At 39.8% G+C, this 20,761-nt stretch overlaps 1 protein-coding gene across 1 annotated transcript in view; it reads left to right on the forward strand.

Moving 5' to 3' along the window:
* The window catches only part of PEPD (peptidase D), a 141,636-nt gene that overhangs the window by 79,799 nt on the left and 41,076 nt on the right, over window positions 1-20,761 (forward strand). The window contains exon 11 of the mRNA XM_080365007.1: window positions 6,202-6,279. Coding sequence (XP_080221133.1) covers window positions 6,202-6,279 — 78 coding nt within the window. The remainder of the gene's footprint in view (window positions 1-6,201; window positions 6,280-20,761) is intronic.

The raw sequence follows: 20,761 nt of genomic DNA on the forward strand, positions 1-20,761 counted from the left end.
ATTTGCAGAATTTCAAGAGACTAGTGTAGGATACATGTTGAAGGACAGCTGTGTCCTTTGTGCACATTAATCTTATTTAGTCAGTGGCATGAATCTAATCAGAGACATATGACAGATGAGGCATATATGTTGGTATATACGTTCCACTTGTAGCTCTGCTGCTGCTCACAAACATTTGCTCTACACTGAAGTCACATACACTTACAAAAAATAATTCTAATGTTAATGATGATAATGTTATATTGCTTTGGAGGTAATAAGGACAATTAGCATATCTGCTTCTTTCTGATGTTTACTCAATTGCTTATTTGTAAATGCAATTTTCCAATTTATATGCAAAATTGCAGTAGGAGCATGAGCAGTTTTATGGCAAATTGTGCAACTAAATTGTCTGAGAAGTTTCCTGTTTTAAGTACAATTGTATAACTTGAGAATTAACATCCCATTGAAAGGAGATTCCATCTCTATGCTATTGTCACAGGCTGTGATGGTAAAATCAGGTTGTCTCTGTGTATGATTTTTCACAGCCATACAGACTTACATATTCACTTACAGTGAAACAGAACTTCTGCAGGATCTGGCTTGAGTGCTAGAGAACAACCTATAGAAACATCTCCTGTATGTTTGTGTAGTGGGTCCTTGTGCCCCTGTGGGGACAGATTAAACTCTCCATGAGACTGAAAAACCCAGGACTTGGGGAACCCAGGAGGAGGAAAGCCCCGACAGGACTTCAGAAGTGGGTGATGACAGGAGTTTCCTGGGTGTCCTGTCCCCCTTGCTGGAGGGGCTTAGCAGGGCGTGGGGGTGGTGTTCGAGCTGCCTCTGAACCGTTGGAGGATTTAATACATGGAGAAGGGCTGCCCTTGAAATGCAGGATCCAAACAATACTGTGACTCACTGTTGCAGCTGGGAGCTGGCATTATATTCTACCACTACAGTTACAAGTGCAGACAAACTTGATTAAAAAAATAAATTAAAAAAAATTACCTAAGATAGAATACAAAGGCCTCTGTCTGTAATTTGCTATATTAGTAAGAATAAGTAATATTAACAGTTTTAAGCTAGGTCCTAATAAAATGAATGTAAGTAGACCTATTTGATGAATTCAATTAACATAATAATGGAAGAATAATAGGCATTTGTTTTATTACTGTGAAAATGTCATGCATTGTAAATATTGCACTTAACTACATTTGTCATTAAAAATAGCTTTTGTAGTTAGGGTTTTTGAATAGTTATGTTTTATTCTGTTCATGCTGAGTTTTGTTGTTTTCCTGACTGTTAAAACTGTAGTATTTTGACAGGATCTTTCTTTTTTAGATTACAGGCCTGATGCTAATTTCCACAGAAGAGAATCATGCTTTTAAATAAAAAAGTTTGTTATTCAGATTTTGTAAATTTTTCTCACTAAGGTGGAAATCAAGAGTAATCAAAACTATATTTCAGTACAGAAATAAATCAGTTGGCACACATTGAGTGCCCGCATTTGTTCCTGTCCAATGTTAAACTCTTGAGGAGACGGTAAATGAACATTTGGTGTGAGCAGGTATGCTTTATCTGTTCACTTGCATGTATTCACTCTCCAGTCAGTTGAGGATAGTAACACACGTTACGTGTTACAACTGGTCACATATCTCTAATATAGGACTAAGCTTGCTAACTTTCAAAGACTGTCAACTCTGTAAGTGGTCTGAAGCACAAATAGATGTAATGTAGGTGCAATTAAATGAGAATAGTAGTATTTGATAAACATACTTGGATATATTTAGCACTAATCTACAAAGTGTTGACTTCTGAGCGGTGTGAAAATGCTAATGAATTATTCATTGCAGCGTCTTAGTGTACCAAGTAACCATTTCTACAAAGGGGAAAACAAAGGTAAAGTTACGTGCACAGTGTGTCCTGGTGACCCTATGATGGATGACATCCACTGGTAACCAGGCACGGAGTTTCCAGCTGGAGTTAGGTGGAGGTAGAGGTACCAGTATCTCTGCTACCACCACAGAAGCCATGGTCAGCTGCTTTGTAGTACTGTGGCATCTTAGACTTAGGTTCAAATCTTCTTGATAAATGTCTCCAGGAAGATGACAGCTCTCAGCAGATGATACCAGAGATTAAGAATAACGTACTACAGTAAAATGCCTTCCTCTGTCTGAGGATCATAAGTAACGCTTTTTGGATAAGATTAGGATACTTATTAAATCTGTTTTTCTTTCTTTTCAATCAACTTTTTAAGATTTCATCTCATAGATGAAAAAGTGGAGAGAAGGCTGTTAGCGCTTCCTTCTGGATTGATTTTATTTAAATCATGGTGGAGATAGTTTGCCTTTTTAGTTAATGGTCTGTTGGTTTTTCTTTAGATGTTCTTAATGTAGAGCTAATAGCTGCTTTTTGTAATGCTTGATGCTCAGCTTTGTCCTGTTCTTAAAATATTGCTGACATCCCCCCCTCTTTCTCTTTCTTCTAGTCATTTGTTTTCAGGGTGTTTCCAGATCTAAAATGTATTTGGGCGACTTTTCTTCCTTTCCTAGTAATCTGAATCTCTTCCTACTGTGTGCATTCTCAGTGGTGTTAATTTGCAGCTTTTCCGCCGCTTCACGCAATTCTTTCTGTAACAAACACATCTTTGGCACCAGTTCAAGGCGAATTATTAAAGGAATAAAAATAGATACACAGAAATTTCTTGGAGAATTTTTCAGGTTGGCTGCCTGAAGGCAGACATCAGCATTCCCAGATGTGGTGGTTTTCAAAGGTGCTGACCTCCAGGAAGGCAGCGGAGCTGCCAGAGATCCGCACCTCCCCACAGCACTTCATTTTAAGCCCTGACTTTGGCACTGTAATGCCAGACCTTTCAACTCTTGCTCCTTGGGAAGCAAAGAAGTAGCTTCTACAGGAAGGCTCATTTGCTTTGCCAGTGGCTGGGGTTTTGTTTAAATTGTTTTGACACCACCTTGAAAATTAATCATTATGAACGATTTCTGGCTAGCTGCAGCATTTGCCTTGTTGGGTACACATCACTACTAAAGCATTGCTCCTGAAGCATCTTTCTTGCCTTCATCTTGGGACGGTGCTAAAGGTGCTTCCTGTGAGGAAGACTGGAGTTGCACCTCGTGGCAGGAATGTGCTGGAGGTGTGACCACATCAGTGTTTTCATTTGGGTCAGTAGTGCATTTCTGAAGCGAGGTCTCCCACTCACCTCCAGCTGCAGGGCTTTGCTTAGAGCCAGGAACCCATCCTGGAGTGCACGTGCTGGATTTCTTTTGGGTGAGAAACAGCTGGGACTGCTTTCAGGAGCAGGTCTGCTGTGCCTTGGTTGCTAATGGGTGTTAGCCAAAGTGAGCAGACCTCCCCACCCCGATCACTTCAAACAAAAAACTTGAAATGCATATGGTGTGCATATCTGGTCTTCAGCACCAACTGTGCTCTCCTGTGGTGTGATCCCATTTACGTGACAGAGCCAAGATGTGCGTGACAGATAAGGAGTCTCAAATGCCAAGAAAGATTGTATGCTGCTCAACACTTTCCTAACAGTGCTGAAAAACAGATTTTTCACGCATCTTCCATCACAGTTGGTGCCAAACCTTATAGAAATATTTTGTAAACTAAAACCTTTACATTAAAATGTGCAAAAGAAATCCCCCATCTTTCTATTTGCAGTGTCTATTGTTGAAAGCATTTGCACAGTGCTCATATTTGAATGTATGGCTTGTTTATGCAGATGGTATGGTGTATGACACGAGGGTGCCAGCATATGATGATAAGTAAACAAGCTATCTGCAAATACATTAGCGTGGAGTCATGCCCTTAAGCTTCTTGATAATTTTTTAAAAGTTGATCATAAATATATGCATGTGCTATTTGCTTCTCCTGCGTTATCCCCATTTTTAGCTAAAACCCTGACAAACTGTTGTGGAGCATGTGTGTGCATGAGTATGTGTATGCATGCCAGGTGTTGGGAGTTTTTTATTATTTTTGTGTTTTTCCTTAAATATGAGCATTTCAGCTGCTTCCAAGTGCCGCCCCTCCCCAATAGGGAATTCCCTCCACCTGGGAAACAGTTCTTCACACAGGAAATTTTGCTGCCTCCTCTGATGCTGATAGTCCAATGCAGAGGTAGGAGCAGTCTCTGCTGCTGTCACCTGCATGCAAAAGGAGACAGCTGAGACGGGAAGCACAGTTCCCACTGTAGACATTGCCTGGAACAGAAAACTTTTTTTGTTTGTTTTTTGGTTTTTTGATTGCAGTCCATTGCCGTATTATAGATAGTTTTTCAGACTGGGCAAACTAGGTTTGAAAGTGTCCTGATGTGGAAAGCTGGAATTTTGGCTAGAAGGAAGGAACTATTCCACCAGTGCCCAGGAGACAGGACATTTCAGAAGGAAGCTCACATCTTTCTTCATCTTGTGTGCCAGCTTTATGCAGCACAACAGCATAGGTTCTCAAGTCAGGAGTCCAGGAAGTAAAAAGCAGCCAGCTAGTAGCTGGTTGTAAAACTGGACTTAAGCCATTGGACCAGTATCACAAAATGAATTTGTTGCAGCCTTAATTCTGTGGCGGTTTTAAAGTCTTGATTTAACATCTTAAATTTTTCCCTTTGGAGCTTGTATAATTTTGAGAAATGCACTTTGTATCAGAAGATCATTCCCATGATTCTGAAACATTGTCCTTCACTGCCTTGCTGCATAGTAGTTCTTACATGCTAAACCCCACTTTTTTAAAGTTCTAAAAAAGAACAAAAACTTACTGCTTTCAAAATAATAACACGATCCAGCCCTTTAGATTTAAGAGCCTTCAGAAACTTAAGGCAGCATCTACTTTCTCCTCCGTAATCATGACGGAGTTGTTATATCTGAATTACCAGTGATCAATTAAATACCTAACTGATCACAAGGACTTAATGTATCTGGAAGGTCATTTCTTTTTGGCTACAGTGCATGTTTAGTCTTTTCATAATTGCACATATCTGAAGCCTAATATGAAAAATAAGTCAGGTGGCACATTTACTCCAGATACAGCAAAAACATCATTGAAATCGAGCCTCAGATTCCTTTCACCTAAGATAGGAAGCTGTTCCACCATCACAACTTGAAAGACTCGAATCTGAGCAGGATGACCAATATGGTTTTGACGAAAGGTGAGACACAGACTGGCAAGTCAGCTGGAGGGGTCAGAGAGTTGGTGCAGCACCCCTGTCCCAACACATGTATTTTTGGATACGGTGTAATTCTAGCCTTTTGAAGAGAAAAAAGAGAACGAGCATCTATCTGAGGAGAATAGTAAAAGAAAAATAAGTAGAGCTCAAGATCTTTACCGTCTTTTAACTGATGTTTGATGGGCCTGGGGGAATATCAGTAGACAAGAGAGGATGCCAGGGCCAAATAAAGGTCACCGAATGGATCGTGGACCTTCAGAAGTGCAGAACAAGGGTCCGTCCTTCTCTGGAGTTGTTTTATTCCTGTGAATCAGCAGTTTAGTCTGAAAGATTTCCAGGAATAAAAATCTTTTCTTTGTAATGTGATTTTTAATAACAGGTAAGAATAGAGTGTCTGTTCTCATGCTGTTACTGCGACTGACGTTGCCAGCTGTGGATGCTGCCCAAGCATCACGCAGCGTATCTGCTCCAGCAGAGGTCACGCATAGCCATGCCAGGGGTGAACCGGAGCTGTTCACTTGGACAGCTGAATTTTTCCAGCCACATTGACTCCTAGAGGTTTCAAACATGTCAAATGTTACTCCAGTGGAAGTTAGGGTTTTATGCCTCAGAATATTTAGCCTCAAATAGGGAAACATCACTTAGTAATTAAAAAAAAATCCAGAAAGTAGTAAATCAGTGTAAGTTGAATAATTACTCGTGCATAATTGCATCCTTTACACTGTCATGGACGTAGACAGTATTTGTCTGAACTGTAGGAAGTTCCTTCTGCAGAAAGTTCCTAGCTTGCAGCCAGAGTAGCAAAAATGCCCATTCCGTACCCATTTCTGCTGGGTGAGCTGCAGGGTATCTATGCTATTACAACCCATGCTAGGGCTGGACCTGTGGCAGCTCTTACAAACTGCAAAATGTTGTGCCTAATATATGAATACACTGACACTTACAATGTCACATCTTTACAGTGTTCCTTCTCATGTCATACGTGTTAATGTTTCTTCGGCAGTTAATTGCTGCAGTTAATTGTGCTGAATTTTCTTTTTGCCTGTCAGTGGGGAGAACTCATCTGTTTTGCACTATGGCCATGCTGGAGCCCCAAATGATAAGACTATTGAAGACGGAGACTTGTGGTAAGTAAAGGATTAGAGTTAATTTGATTATTTATTTTTTTATATACTACTGCTGTTTCCATACATGCACTATAGGTACTCTTGGAGTTAATTAGTAAAATGATGGCAGCATAATGATGAAAGTCAAAATCTTTAAAGCAACATGTAATTTTGTGTACCACACTAGTCTGGTTTCTTCCAAAGGTCCTGTATACCTGCGTCTCCAGTTGAAAGGGAAAAGAGAGATTGTTTTCAAACACTTCTGTGCTGAAGGCACTTTGAATTTAGTTTAAGAAATGGCTGTATTCTAAGTACAAGTGCATTTGCAAAAAACAGCATCTGAGTTTGCCCTTGAACCTCAAATCCAAACCTCAGCTCTGATGGTGGGGTGTGTTATGAAATTGCTTGAAGCAGGGAAATTAACATACCCTGTAACACAACAGGGTGGAGGGTCGAGAGTGTTTTGGTTAATTTTAAAGGAGTACATCAAATTGCAATATTGATTAGATCTTCCAAATGCTTATGCAGAGCCAGACACCCCAGCCTGAAAGTAGACTTTCAAATGTGTGAGGTGAAACTCATCTCAATTCAGGTTAGGGCAGGGTGTTTCTAGTTCTGTATTGTGCCAAAAATTTCTAAAAATATTTTGCTTGGAGTTTAGCATTCCCATTATGCAGTTGCAAATACCATAAATTTTTTCTGCTTGCATTACATGTCCACATGCTTTGCAGTATCACTGCAGGTGAAAGCAGGGTGGATGAAAGCACCACATACATTGCTGTAAATTAAAAAACAAGCCCAGTTGTGTGGTGTGTAACATAGCTGGTCACAGCTTTTATGCTTCAGCTCCTAAGACTTTGGTCAAAAAGCCTGCGTTTATAAAAGTGCAGAACTAGTTTTGGAGGAGTTAATCACTGACATGCAGGGGAAAATATGTATTAGATTACTTTTGTAGCACATGTGAAAAGGGTACAGGTATGTGTTTTCACAGTTGAATGTAAAGGTGTGGAGGAAAGCAAATTAGTATTATTATAGATAAGCTCAAAAATGCTTTTGTGAAAAAAGCTATTATGGAAAACAAATTGAATCTCAGAAGTAAAAAAAAAAATCTCAGAAGTAAAAAAAATGCTTTGTTGGGTAATTTTCTGGGCACATCTACAGGTGCTGCAGAATGAACTTACTGCATTACAGATAGGTAAATTTTTAATATTGTCCAAATGTTCTGAAAGCTTCTTGTACAGTAGTTTTATGTATCATCTTAATCTGTGGTGAATAGCTTACTAAACCCATCAAATACTAATGTTAATTTATTACAGGACAATAGTTTTGACTTATGATTACATTGTATTTGCGTAGATAATATGCTGCGAGGTTTTTTTGATCAGGCAGGACACACCAATGTGATGCTGTATTGGCTGTGGTGTTTGATTAAATTTTCAAAAAAAGTGTGTAGTCTACAGGAAATCTCAGTATATGTTATTGAGAGAAGATACACCACAATGCATTATGATATCCTGTATTTAAAATTAAGGCCTTTGAATGGTGAGGGGAATAGTGTTACTGGGAGACCTCAGGGTGAAGGGTTTTGGACCCTTTCACTTAACAGTCTCTGCGGACAGTTTAGTGGATGGCTGAAGTCATTCCTAAACTCTGAGAGCACATCCTAAGACTCTCTACAAACTCAGATTTCCTGCTGTTTGGCAAAATCTTTTGAAAAGGTTTGGGTTTTATTAGCCTCAGGTATCTGAATGTTAGAAAATCATAATCTACCAAGTACGTTAATCACTCAAGCATTTCAAAACTAGCGTACTGCAACCCCACTTTGTAACCATCTCAACAAAGAGAAGTCTGGTTTGAAATCCTGTCTTGCTGAAACAGGCCAGTTGCATCTTTGTCTTGCCGAGGTGAAGCTTGTGAGGTGTAGGCTGGCTTTAACAAGCAAGTGCTCCATGTGCACGAGCACCCACCTGGGCTTCAGCCCCTGCCCTTGCCTCTCCCAGTGGCTGATACTCACGGAGCAGGCAGACTTTGCCCCACAATTTTCTTAGTATTTTTCTCAAATGAGAGTAAAGAAATTAGAAGAAAATGTAATTTCATTTGTGTAAAGGCGATTTAAAAATACACTTATTTTCCACAGTTAAAAATAACATTTGGGAAAGAATCTTGAGCTGGTGGTGCTTTAGCAGCATACAAATGATGACAGGGCTCTACCTGGGTGGTTTTACTGTATGCTTTTACAAATTTCTAAATTGGGTGTAGGTATGCGTGTACGTGCATACAGAACAGGTCATTAAAATGACAGTATGCTGATTTGTATGTATATGGTAATGTTAGTGTTCGTGTATTTGGCTCTCAATTAAGTTTTTTAATAGCTATGGGGAGCCCTCTGTTGGATAATGTTGGGAAGCCCTGAATATAGGGGGAAAATGGCTTTACTTTTGGTGAAACAGAAGTAGAAGTGTATGAAGGTTTACTTGGCTTCTGCCAATATTTTGGTATAAATCTAATTTAATGATTCCTATACGTTTATGTAATAGAACCAGAAGATTGGGTACTTGGTGTGATTTTTATTAAATTATTCAGTAGTATTTCATGTCTTTTTCTGAACATTATTTAGTGGATATGAATAACATCCACGAGTTTGGCAGAAATGTGCTGCTCAGGTTTCTTACATGCGAAGTGGTGCAGTGCAGTAGGTGCCAGTAAATAAGTGACCAAAGCACCTGAATATTAGAAAAAATACATTTAGAAGACTAATGCTTTGCTTCTCTGAAACACTCAAGTGCATGCATTGTTTGCTCTTTTAAAAATAGAAGTTACAAGGATTTGGTGGTATCAGCAGGAGATCATAGACAAAAAATACTTGTGCTATTGCATTTTTAATTTGTTTTTAAGACTTTTATTCTGACTTCTTCAAAAACTCATGCAGGTTTAGAACAGCCTGGGTTTACGATGTTCATTTTTGAAAATTAGTCTACATCAAATGCATTTAGTGCTTCTGTAAGAAACTGGTACAGAATTACACCTGTGATATTGCATCGTAATCCACGTTTTTTTACAGGTACAGCTTCTGAGCTAAAAGATCTTAGTGCAAGACAAAGACTATACAGAGAAATTCTGACGCTTCTGGTTAATATGGGCTGTCTTGCTAAGCAGGGCTGTTGTTTTCAGTCTATTAAATGTTAAAAGCCAAATAGCTAACTAACACAAAGTATTATGATTGACATAGAAAGAAATCAATAGTTTTAGGGAAGTTTAGGTACTTAATACAAACATGCACTTAACTGATCCTGATATTAAAACAACAAGTAGGTGTTTTATATAAAGAATTCATGTACTGTAACATTTGTGTGGTGAACATTTTAAATTGTCTGATCAGTATGGTCTAAACCAAACACTTTTCCTAAGCAAGTGTAAGTTGTGTGCATGGTCAGCAAGGTCATGCAGATAAATGGGTAGGCTGACCACCCTTGTTAATTGCAGTTCCAAGCGCTTCACCCTTTCACTTGGTATTACCTTTAAATAAAGTCTTCTACTTAGAATGTTGCAAATTGCAGCCTGCAGTGATGACGTATGACCAGGCTAATGTACAAATACTAGTTTTCTTCTGTCATTTTAAACTTGCGACAGCTTGGATAGAAACTGAGCCCTAGACTGAGGTTTACTGCATCGTCTCAAGGTATTGCATTACTCATTGTATGCCAAGGCACCTGCTGTTTCTGTAGTGAGGCTGTAACTACGTTTTGTAATATGGAAAGTGGAGTCATAAGCCAGAGTGCTTGTTGTAGTATGCAATCTCCTGCCCTGTACACAAGAGGCCTCCATCCAAGGCCAGAGCCAGAAAGAAACCAAACCAAATTATCCAGGGGTTTTTGAGCCATTCTCCCACCCACCCCAATTCAGTTTGGATAACCAGAGGTCTTTTGTATTTTGGTGGGGGATAGAATAAAATTAAATGTTGCTGCTCAAGAAGAAAAAAACCCAAGCAAATGAATTCAAGGAGCAGAGATCTGACTCCCCACTATGCATAAACCAAGAGCAAATGAGCACTTGGGGCTCCTGGTCGTCGAATGCCATCCCCTGCATTACTCATTGTTCTTGGGCAAGTGTCTCATGATCTCTTCTTTTGTAGCTATTTTGCTTTTGAGATTAGTTCAGTGACTAGAAAGCCCTTGTGGGAGATGGAAACCTCTGGTTTCAGCTCTCCTCAAGTTGATCTCTGACTTTGGCTGGAAGTTATGACTTGACCCTGGGAAACAGCATCCATGGAAAGTTCAGTCAAAGCCAGTGTGTTTCTGCAAAAAGCATTGGTCTCAACAAATCAGCATCTGCCTTCTGAAAAATAAAAGCACCAGCTTTCTTAAAAATGAAGGAAGCAAATCGCCTTGCATTCTCCCTTCTGTCTTTTGCCCCTGCCCCACCAGTGCTGCAGCGTGGAGCCAGACTGTGGCTGTCAGAGAAGGAGAAAACTGGCTGTCAAAATAGGGTGCAGCAGAGGGGGAAGGCGAACATCTTTTCTCACCTTTGTGGTTCGGTGGCTTGTTGTAGGAACCATCAGAGGTGCTGAACCTGAAGTGTGCACTTTGTTTTATTTGAGAAGGTATTCATAAAAATGATAGTTTTAAGTTTATTACATTCAATCTGCAGCTTAGCAGTTCATGCAGCCTGTCTTTGTGGATTCTTGGCATTGCTGTGTGCCAAAGGCACTTTGGGAGTTGCTTGTTTTATTGCAGTTCATCAGCAGGGCTCCTGCAACATTTGACAAATAGAAAATGCTTCTATGATCTTAAAATAAAGATTGATTCTTCATGATGAGGCTCATGCTTAAATAATAGAAATGTGAGAAAATAAGCCTGAGCCCAGATGTCACTGAAATAGATGTGGCTATTACCTGAGATGGTTTTCTGCAGGTGTCACGAGTTGCAGGTCTTGGTCATTTTATGGCATCTGGCAAATGTGTCTCAGTGAAAATTCGGCACTTAGTAAGCAACTTTTGTTAGCAAGTTCACTGATCTTCAAGCACTAGGTGACGTTTTGGGGGGTTAGTTGGTCCATTCTGGCTTTGCAAAATACTGAAAATAATTGTCTAGTCTGCTGAAACAGTCAGTATTTTCGCATTTTGAAATATCCTCCTTAGTCACAGTGTTAATGAAGGTCTCTGGGGTGTGTGGTGTGCTCTCCTTTCACGGCACATGGGCAGGTCCCCGCTTGGAGCACCCTCGCCAGCGGAGCCCCGTGGCGGTGCTGTGCCTGCTCTGCACACCCCGAGGACAACAGGCGCTTTGGTACGTCCACCTGTGGCTCCAGGACCTGGCACAGCACAGGCAGTTAGTAGAAGATACTAGTTTTCCCTGGAGTGAGGGCCAGAGTGTAAATTCTTAAGAGGGCTTGGGTGAAAGCATTAAGGGAAGTACAGCATCAACTGCTTGTGAAGTGTGGCAGACCTGCAGGAGAGAGACCATTAACCTTGTTTTCACAGTGGGACTATCTATTCTTTATAAAATAAAACTAACTTTAGAAGTTTAGATGGAAGCAGGTTGTACCATCAGATGATGTCTTTCATTTTATTTGACTTTATTTTAAGGCTTTCAGATTTAAGCTTACTGGTTTCAGTGAAAAGACTGGGAAGAGTACAGTATCCTTGGTGAAGCAGGATGTTTCCCACTGCAAAAGCTCAGTGCTGTTTCCATGACCTGCTGGTGATGGCAGCAAAACAAGTTTATTTAACAAAACAGGTTTTTTGCACTCGGGTACGAGAATTGAAGCACTAGAGAAGTTTTGTTAATGTCACAAAATCAAGCACATCCGGTCATAAAAGTGTAATTTTAGCATAATGTGTCTGTGTTAAATGTTTTAAATATGTCTTGGCTATATTAACATGTATTACTTCCGTAGCCAAATGAAGTTGGGGATATGGAAAGCAGTCTAGTGTTGCAAAACGACTTTATCAGTATAATTTAACTCTGAGGAATATTTTTATTTCCATTTCTTAATTTCCTAACGCAAATGTAAAGCATTGGAGTAGTGTTGACACCAGGGGGCACTAAAATAAGTGCTGTCTGGAAGGTGGCTGTCCTGTGTTTTGATGTTGGTAACATGTGCTGGCACAGCAGCCTTCCAGGAGCACTGCCTTTATGTGTATAATGTGCATTCTACTCGGGTTATGTTAAACTTGGGTTTGTTTCCTCCCGTTTGGTACTTGTGTGTTATTGTAACTTCTGGTGCCATCAAAAGATCCTGTTTAACTTCCAACGCTCCTCCTTTTGTCGTTTCAAAAGCTTTGTTCATCATAGTACTTCATTTGACTGCAAGTACAGGGAGTTGCAAAAGGTTGTTCTGGGTGAAACAGAGAGGGAAGATGCTAAGTGTTCAGGGCTGTTTATTTTGTAATTACTCAGGAGAGACAGAGAACAGTGTTCAGGCTTCCTGGAGCTGTTGGGTCACTTGAAGGTATGTGAAGAATACTGCAAAAACAAATATGATTACTGCAAGAGCTGGTCAGATTCAGTTGTTTATGGTTGTTCATGAAGTCTAAGCCTTCTATTAGGTAAAATAGAAGTTACTTCGCTAATTTGAATTTTTTGATCTAAAGCAATAATATATGGTTTTCTACAATCAAGATTTTTCATTTTCTGTTTAAGCTATGTGCATTTATCTTTTATATATGCACACGATATGCATATGCAGTGCACATATTGCATTGAAACTATATCAGCATGTTTATCTTAATATTATACAGTAGTATTTGTAGAAAATCACTATTCTCTTTGTTGCAAGAATGAGTAAGTATCTAATCAGAAAAGACTTTTTATGAGTACTGAGTGGCTATCATTTATTTCAGGAAGACACTGAGAAGACTTTAAGTCAACTAAAAGACTTAGGTGAGCTTGAAAAATGTATACTACAAAAAATGATAAAAGTTTGCTGTAACTCTTTTCCAAACTATGCTGGAATTTACATTGTTCTATCAAGTTTCATGATACTAATGCCAACTTATAAACCAAAATTCATTTGTCCAGGTGGGGGCAATGTTGCATTAAAAAGCAGGAAGTGACCACTTTCTGCATCAGATAATAAAGTCCTCCCTTTTCTACCCCAAGTACTTCATTGTCTGCGATTAAAACAATTTATCCTACGGAACAGAATATTGTATTTATTACTTCTTGAAAGCACTGCTTTTAAGATCCCAGGATATTAATGTGTCAGATGTAAATGCTCAACTATTTTATGTGGGTGAGACTGGTATTTTCATTTGGCCTCGTGCGTTTTTTATGCATTTTGAAGTTTGGTGCTGTAATAATATGCAAAAATTATGGTTAGCTTTAACCTTTCAGTCTGCAGTTTTGAAATAACTTGTTGTTAGTTATGGTTTTGTTTCTAATAATAATACCAAGTACATTGCTACTACTTACTGGTTGATTGCAAAATCTACTGGCTATCCATTTCTGAAATAATTCCTTTGGCTTGATTCCTCTGGTTTGATTAATATTTACTATTTTCATCAAGTGTAGGTATTTTTCCTTTTGTTGTACCTATAGACTATATTAGTTTTATGCTAATCTATAAAAAATGAATTTGATTAAAAATGGAAAATATTTGCTAGAATTAACAATAATTTTGCTCTAATTGAATGTGTTCTATTAGTACTGGCTAATTCAGGCTGTGAGGTTGCCTACTGTCAGAAACGTCGTTAAGTATTAATGGTGTGTTTGCTGTAACAAATTTTAGCTTTCCTTTAAGCGCAGTGTTATGGTCTGCCTCTTAATTTCATGCTCTTTATAGTGTACATGAAATATATTTTCAATTGTTACCTGTAAATGAATTTTATCTGTCATAGTTTTAGCTTGGCATCCCCAGCATAGCCTGAAAAAAACTGAGTGTGAAGTTGCTTTGACAGCTGTTGGACTGATTTGACTAAGGTGTTCATCTCTTTAAGGAAAACAAGCAGGGGTAAAACCTAGGATTTTTTTCATAGCTTTTGATTTAATATTGATCATTTATAAATGCCGTTTAGTGTAATCCATTTGTTATGGTGGTCTTTCTTAATACAGGTACATATAAAGTATGATAGAAGTGTACTCTTGATGGATGTTGCATCTTCGATGGATTTCAGTAGCAAAATCTTTCTCCTTGTTCTTGGTGTGGGGAACTCAATTGTATAGGTCAAAATACAATTTTAAAGGAAGGCTGTGTGGCATTTGAACCACTGCATGGCTCAGAGGAAAGGTACAGTTAGTCTCCAACACACCCTTTGTGTGTGTCCCCTGAACCAGACGTAATTCCTACCTAGTCCCTGTCTTCTGAGCAGCGTTGGGTCTTCTCTTGTCTGTTCAGACACCACTTGTTACCCCATCTTAGAGGCACAGTCTTGTGGAGCTGGGACCTCAGGAAGAGTCAGTTCTTCTAGTGTAATACTGCTCCACATCAAGGCTGAGCTAATTTATTAAGGCAAGAATGTTTCTGATTTCAGTTGTACTTTGCTGTAGTATACTTTTGACTTGAGCTGCAATGAAGGGTAAGTATCTCTTCATAGGAAAAAAATAGTCTTACTGGCAAAATAGCATGCTTGGCTAGGGAAAGGGCAGACTCTTCTTACGAGTGCTAGTTGCTGCCTTCGTTACTGTGCACTTGGCTTGAACGTTCAGACCAGTCCATGGAAAGGCTAGCAGCTGTCTTGTCTGGGTTTTTTTGCATTCAGTTGTCATCTTCTGTAGAGTACTCTGAAACCCCTGTCTGGTGGATTCCATTTGAGAACTGATAATTTGAGGTTGCTTGAACAACTCCAAGAACAGCTATAGGATGTTTAAAAAAAACTAAACAAACCTGTACGATTGGACATTGGCCCATTTTTCACCATGGAAAAAAATGTGAAGTGTTAGCCTTTTACTTACACGTCTTGTCTGTGTGCGTGTGCATGAGCGTGCACATACACACATAAGAAAACTTGGCAGTATTTACAATAAAAATCAGTAAGTAAGGTCTGACACTTCAGCTGTTGCTGTGATCTCCAGCGGTTGGTTGTCCAAGCTGGGGAACACAGGTCAGAGTGTCCAAAACCAGCTGCTTGAAAGCTAAGGCTCTTAAGTCTGAATGTCAGCACCTAAGAATGGTGGCCCATGTGAGAAGTATCAAACTTCAACAGTTCACTTTCAGCAAGTATCTTCTGCTTCTCAGTAGAGTTCTAGAAATGGACTGGTTTAGTTAACTGCAGAATTTCAGTAACCTGAAAATGTAGCTGTGGTGGTGTTACCCTGTGCTGGTATCTCACGTTCTGGTGAGAAGCTAATGAGGTTTGCTGTCCTCGGTTTGATTGGGAAGTACTCAGCTGCCAATACAGGTTTCTCCTTGCACGCTCTCTTCTTTTCCCTGCAGCTCTGACATCCTTGCTCCTTGTTCGAGCAAGTCAGCCAGAGCCATGAATGCCCCAGATACCGCCTTTCCAATGGGGAGGCTCCTCACGGATGGAAACTGGCCAAAACTTGGGGTTTGCTGCCATCTCTGTTAGGCTGATTATTCATCAAAGAATTGTCTCTGCTAAAGAAAGTACTGTTGCTTATTAAATATGCCAATTAAAATTGGATAATAATTAGGATAATAAAACCAGGCAAAATTACCCATTCGGGAAAAAGACAAGTCGAGCAGGTAACCCTTTTGTCAGAACTTCACCGGAGAGTTTTCCTGATCTCTGGTGTATTGCCTGCGTGGGTCTAGCAGAGGTGCTCAGTAGGCATTGCTGGCACTTTACCTTCTGCATCTTGTGAAGCCTTCATTGCTGCCACCTCCTTCTGCGAACCAGCAATACTCGCTTGGTGTTCCCAATTCTTTATTGGTATGCAGCACTTCTGTGTTAGAGACATCCCCTTGCTTAGCAGAAACACTGGGAGACGGTGCTCAGGGACAAATTTAGCCGTGAACAAGCCAATCAAAAGTGTTTTGGCTCTTTGCTCTGGAGTACTTAACATTTTTTAATAAGGCATTAAAGTGAACTGCATGGGGGTGGAAGAGGGGTTATACTTCATTATGGAAATTGGTTTATTTAGTGCAGAAGCTTAAGGCTGTTGTCTTAGATTTCTTCAAGAGATAAATACTGTAAGCAAGGGACTCCTTAACCTGTATGTGAAAGCAGCACATAAAATCTTACTAGAATACGTGGGTGTTTACTGAACCAGCCCTTACGTGCAGCTTATTTGGTAAATTCAGTGAGGCTGAGATTTCATATCCTGTGAGATAAATGGATCTCAAGTTCTTCTGCTTGGCTCAAATCATTCTGAGAGAGGACAATCCCACACAGTGTTGTTGGGTTGGGGAGCGCATTTTCTCTCAGCAGTAGGGATAGAGCAGCGGAGCAGAGGCGCACCTTCCCTGTGACAGCACACCCACCGCTGTTCGTCTGCATCGCGCTGCTGCCCTGCTGCTGGGAGCCAGCGTCTGTGTTCGTGGCAGTGAGAGGAAGTCCTGGGCAGTGCAGGGCACAAACACCTGGGGAAGGTGGGTTTTTTTGTTTGGTTGTAATCTCTTGTTGTTGATGTTTTTTGTTTTGTTTTTTTAACTACCTCAAACTTTTGTGTATTCTAGTTACAACCACTTGAAGTCTCTGTAGTTGGCATTGTAGAGTTACAGGCATGCACCCCTCTCCCTTTCAAAATTTAATGTAGAAGGTACTACTTTTCTTCACACTCTTCCTATCTGAGCTAAGCTTGGTGTTGTATTTTGTCATCCTCTGTGAGGCAAGATTGAGACAAGGCTCCCATTAGTCTGGGAAAGCTTTAAGTGAGACAGTGTTACAAAAGGAGCAAAGATGGGAAAGTCATGGAGAAGGTAGACAAGATGAAAAGACACGGCTGAGGACAAACAAGAAGTATGGGGCCACATGGCTACATTAATCTTGGTTAGATGAAGAATAGTCATGTAGCTGTTTTGTATCTCTGTAAGTTGCATTACCTGCATGAGCTACAGGATATTCTGAACAGGAGCTTTTAAACAATAACTTGATACCATTTCCTACACAGAAATCATTCTCTAGCATTTTTCTAAGATTACTCTTGACTCCAGGGGTGCTGACAACAAAAATCTGCCCTTAAATTACTGAGCCAAGCCTGGCTTCAAGACAGCCACTATAAGCTCCCTCTCTGTCATGTCAGGTGGAAGCTGGTCGCAGCAGGGCACCTCTTAGAAAAACCCACCTCCCTGAGCATGGTAGAACTTGACACTATACTGTTCAGTTCTCTTGCTGGGATCTGCAATTTTATCTTACCTGGTGTTGCTTTTTTAATTGATAACTCTTGGCTAATCAGGATGCAAGTGGATGAAAAAGTGTGTGTCACTTAACTCTCCATTTTCTTACTTGTGATATCATTTACTATAACTCATCCTCGTGGTCTGCTATTAAACCACCCTGTTTCCAAATCACTCGGCATGTTTCCAAAGACGCATCTCATAGAAATGCTGATAACTAGTTCCCTTAAGCCTGAAATTGCCTTAGAAGTGTTTAACCAAACAAATGGTCAGATTTTGTTAGTGCATGAATACATAAAGGTTTAATTGCTTCATGGAATGTAAAGCACAGAGCGCTCTCATGAACTCGGAGCAGAGTAAGGCAAGATCACACAGAATAAATCTCCAGCTGGGGATGACTTGCTTTATTGCAATGAGAGGAGGAAAAGTTTGTGTGTACTTTTTTTCCTGCTGTTCTAGGACTGAGCTGGCACAAGTTCACCTGTGTGGCTGCTTCTAGGTGTGTTGGTTAATAATGGCTCAAAACCCTAAAACCTCAGTAAATGTTGCTAAGTAAAGTGCATCAGTATTCGTACCTGTTCACTTTAACCTGAGGTGCAAGGAGGGCACAGTAAGGTAGGGCAATATCAGTTTTCTAATTGCTAGTCTTGCAGATGCAGTTGGGGGAAGGAAAGGTTTTGTCCTTGAGAACAGAAGCTGGGAAGGACGTGGGTTGCAGGCAGGTGACACTCAGCATAACCCCATGTCGGAGTGTGTTGCACCGGGAGGAGATCCACTTGGGTCTCAGTGCAGCCATCACTCTGCGGTGTTAACGACTGCAAAAGAATAACTGGTTTTTTTAAGGGCCATGAAGAGATCCAGTTCTGAGTGTACAGATGAAGCAGATCTGAAGAGCAAGAAGATGACAGCTTTAAGGTGTTAGCTTGCAGGAGTAGCTGTAGGCTTCCCAAGAAATGCCTGTGAGACCTCGTCTTTGGGTTGGGTTGGTGGTTGGACCATAACAATGCATACACATGGCTCAGATATCCCAGATAAGTGTTGCTTCCCATTGTGATATTGGCCATAATTTGCTTCATTGCCTGGCAGTTTCAAATTATTTGACAATAAAAGTGTCAGCAAGCCTATAAAACTAAAACACATGCTTAGAGGAAGATTATGCTTTATTTTTAAAACAAATGGTATACAGTGACTTTATGAAGAAAAGAGCCACGGCTGTTTATAGTCCAGAGTTTTCAAATCTAACATATTATGCAAAGTGTTTTGTGATGCTTCACAGTCAGAGGTTAAGAAAGCTAAAATCAGTATCAAAATGCCTATTATTTTTCTGGGCTTGAAAGCCAAAAACATAACTATAAATTTGCATTTTGTGGTGCCAATATTCTGTGAAAGTAACACAGCCACGTCTTACTCATCCATACCATTTCAGAGGGATGGGAGGGGAAAGAGCTTTTGCACATCATGTCATGTAGCATTCTAGTTACAGTACTGACTTAGAAGCCTGAATTCACTTCAAAATCAACAGGACTTGAAATAGTTTCTCTAAACTCCCCTCCTGGGTTCCTGCACAGGGAGCAGAACCCCAGTTTGGTTGGACATGGAAGGGCTGGCTGCCAGCGGCACTGGGGACCTGCTGGGGAAGGTCTGAGAAGCTCCTGTAAGGAGAGGCACATCCAGCCAATCCTTTCTGCGAGGCTGTGGCACAACACATGTTTCTGCTTCTTTTCAACTTGATGCTAGTTTATGTGCAAAATGATTTTAAGTTGTGATGTCAGACCTTTTCACTTTGAAAGGAATGAAATGCTCTTAGCCGTTTTTGAAAGGTGACTTCTAAAAAGATGCAGAAGGCAACTATTTTTTTTGATGTTGTTGGCTAACATTAATTATATGTAAGGAAGTCATTATGTCAGTAGAGAAACTGACAGGTTATCTGATTTTTCTCATACTTTGCATTGTTCAGTTTTAGTTATTAATGTTCACAGTATTTTGTAATGTGTTTGGGAGGAAAGTTTATATATATCTATACACAGAACTGAAGCCTCCCTTAGGAGAACTATGCCCATGCTTCCAAGAAGGACTTTGGAATATTTTTGCTATGTGTCTTGCAGTATAGCTTCTTACTCAATCTAGAAAACAAATTGAAACAGTAACATGGAATTTTCAGAGAGTGCACGGGTCTTCTGACTGTTAAATCTGCTTTACACATCATGTACTTTTTACTCTGAAATTAAGCCAGGTAGATTTTTGTTGCTTTTGCTCCAAACAAAGTGATGTAAACCCAGATTAGCTTCGCTCTCAGAAAGCTTTGAAAGAGATTGAGCTGGGCAATAAAAGGCTTCATCAGCTTCAAGCTACATCAGAGAGAACTTTGGCATACTACCACGCACCTCTCCGATCAGCAGCACTCCTTCTCGATCTGCCTTCCCATTCAAGATATCTTGGAAACATGACAACCTCAGGCACATCATTTCTGCATTCACTGAAATCAGCGATTAACAATTGCGTCCTTGCTGAAAAAGGAGTGGGGAAAGGGTTGTTCTGGAATTAAATTTTTCTTCATTCAAAAGAAAACTGCATTCACAATTAAGTTTTGTAATAGACAGCTTACACAGTCTGCTAGATGTGTAGTGCTTAATTTATCTGAAAGGGAAATATAATAGAGTTCGGAGATACTTTTTGTATTATTGCATATGTTACTCTGCATTGAACAGTTTTTAAAAGGTAAGCTATAGATCAAGATGTCTGTAAGGCCTATTTTCATTTGTGCATTTAATTTGTTTAGATTGCTGCTACATTTGATAACAGTCCAAATAACATTAAGTAGTTGTTTCCATACATGACCCTTGTAAGACTGTATTATCAGGCAGGTAATTTTGTACATGCAATTGAGAAAGTTATAAAATACATTAATAATATCTCTCTTACTAGGAGTTTATTAGCTGTTACCATCTGATTTCAGGGTAAAATAAATGTATTTTTTCTAAGGAACCTGCTTTTAGAAACTTTTTTCCAGTTAGTTAACAGAAGAAGATGGTAGCTCACATACATTTTATTCAATTTAAATGTGCTTCACCACTTAGTTTGCCTGACAAGCAAAGATGTGAAACTGGGATCTTCTCAGGCTCCCATTATTTCCTCAAGATAACTACAGTATTTGGGCTATTTCCATGTCTTGGGCAACATTTTAACTAATGGATATATTCCCAACTGAAGTTAAATGGAAGAGAATTCCCAATAAGAGCCAAAATATTCCCAAACGTACAGTTTGGTT

This window comes from Falco punctatus (genome assembly GCF_963210335.1).
Source record: "Falco punctatus genome assembly, chromosome: 14".
NCBI lineage: Eukaryota > Metazoa > Chordata > Aves > Falconiformes > Falconidae > Falco > Falco punctatus.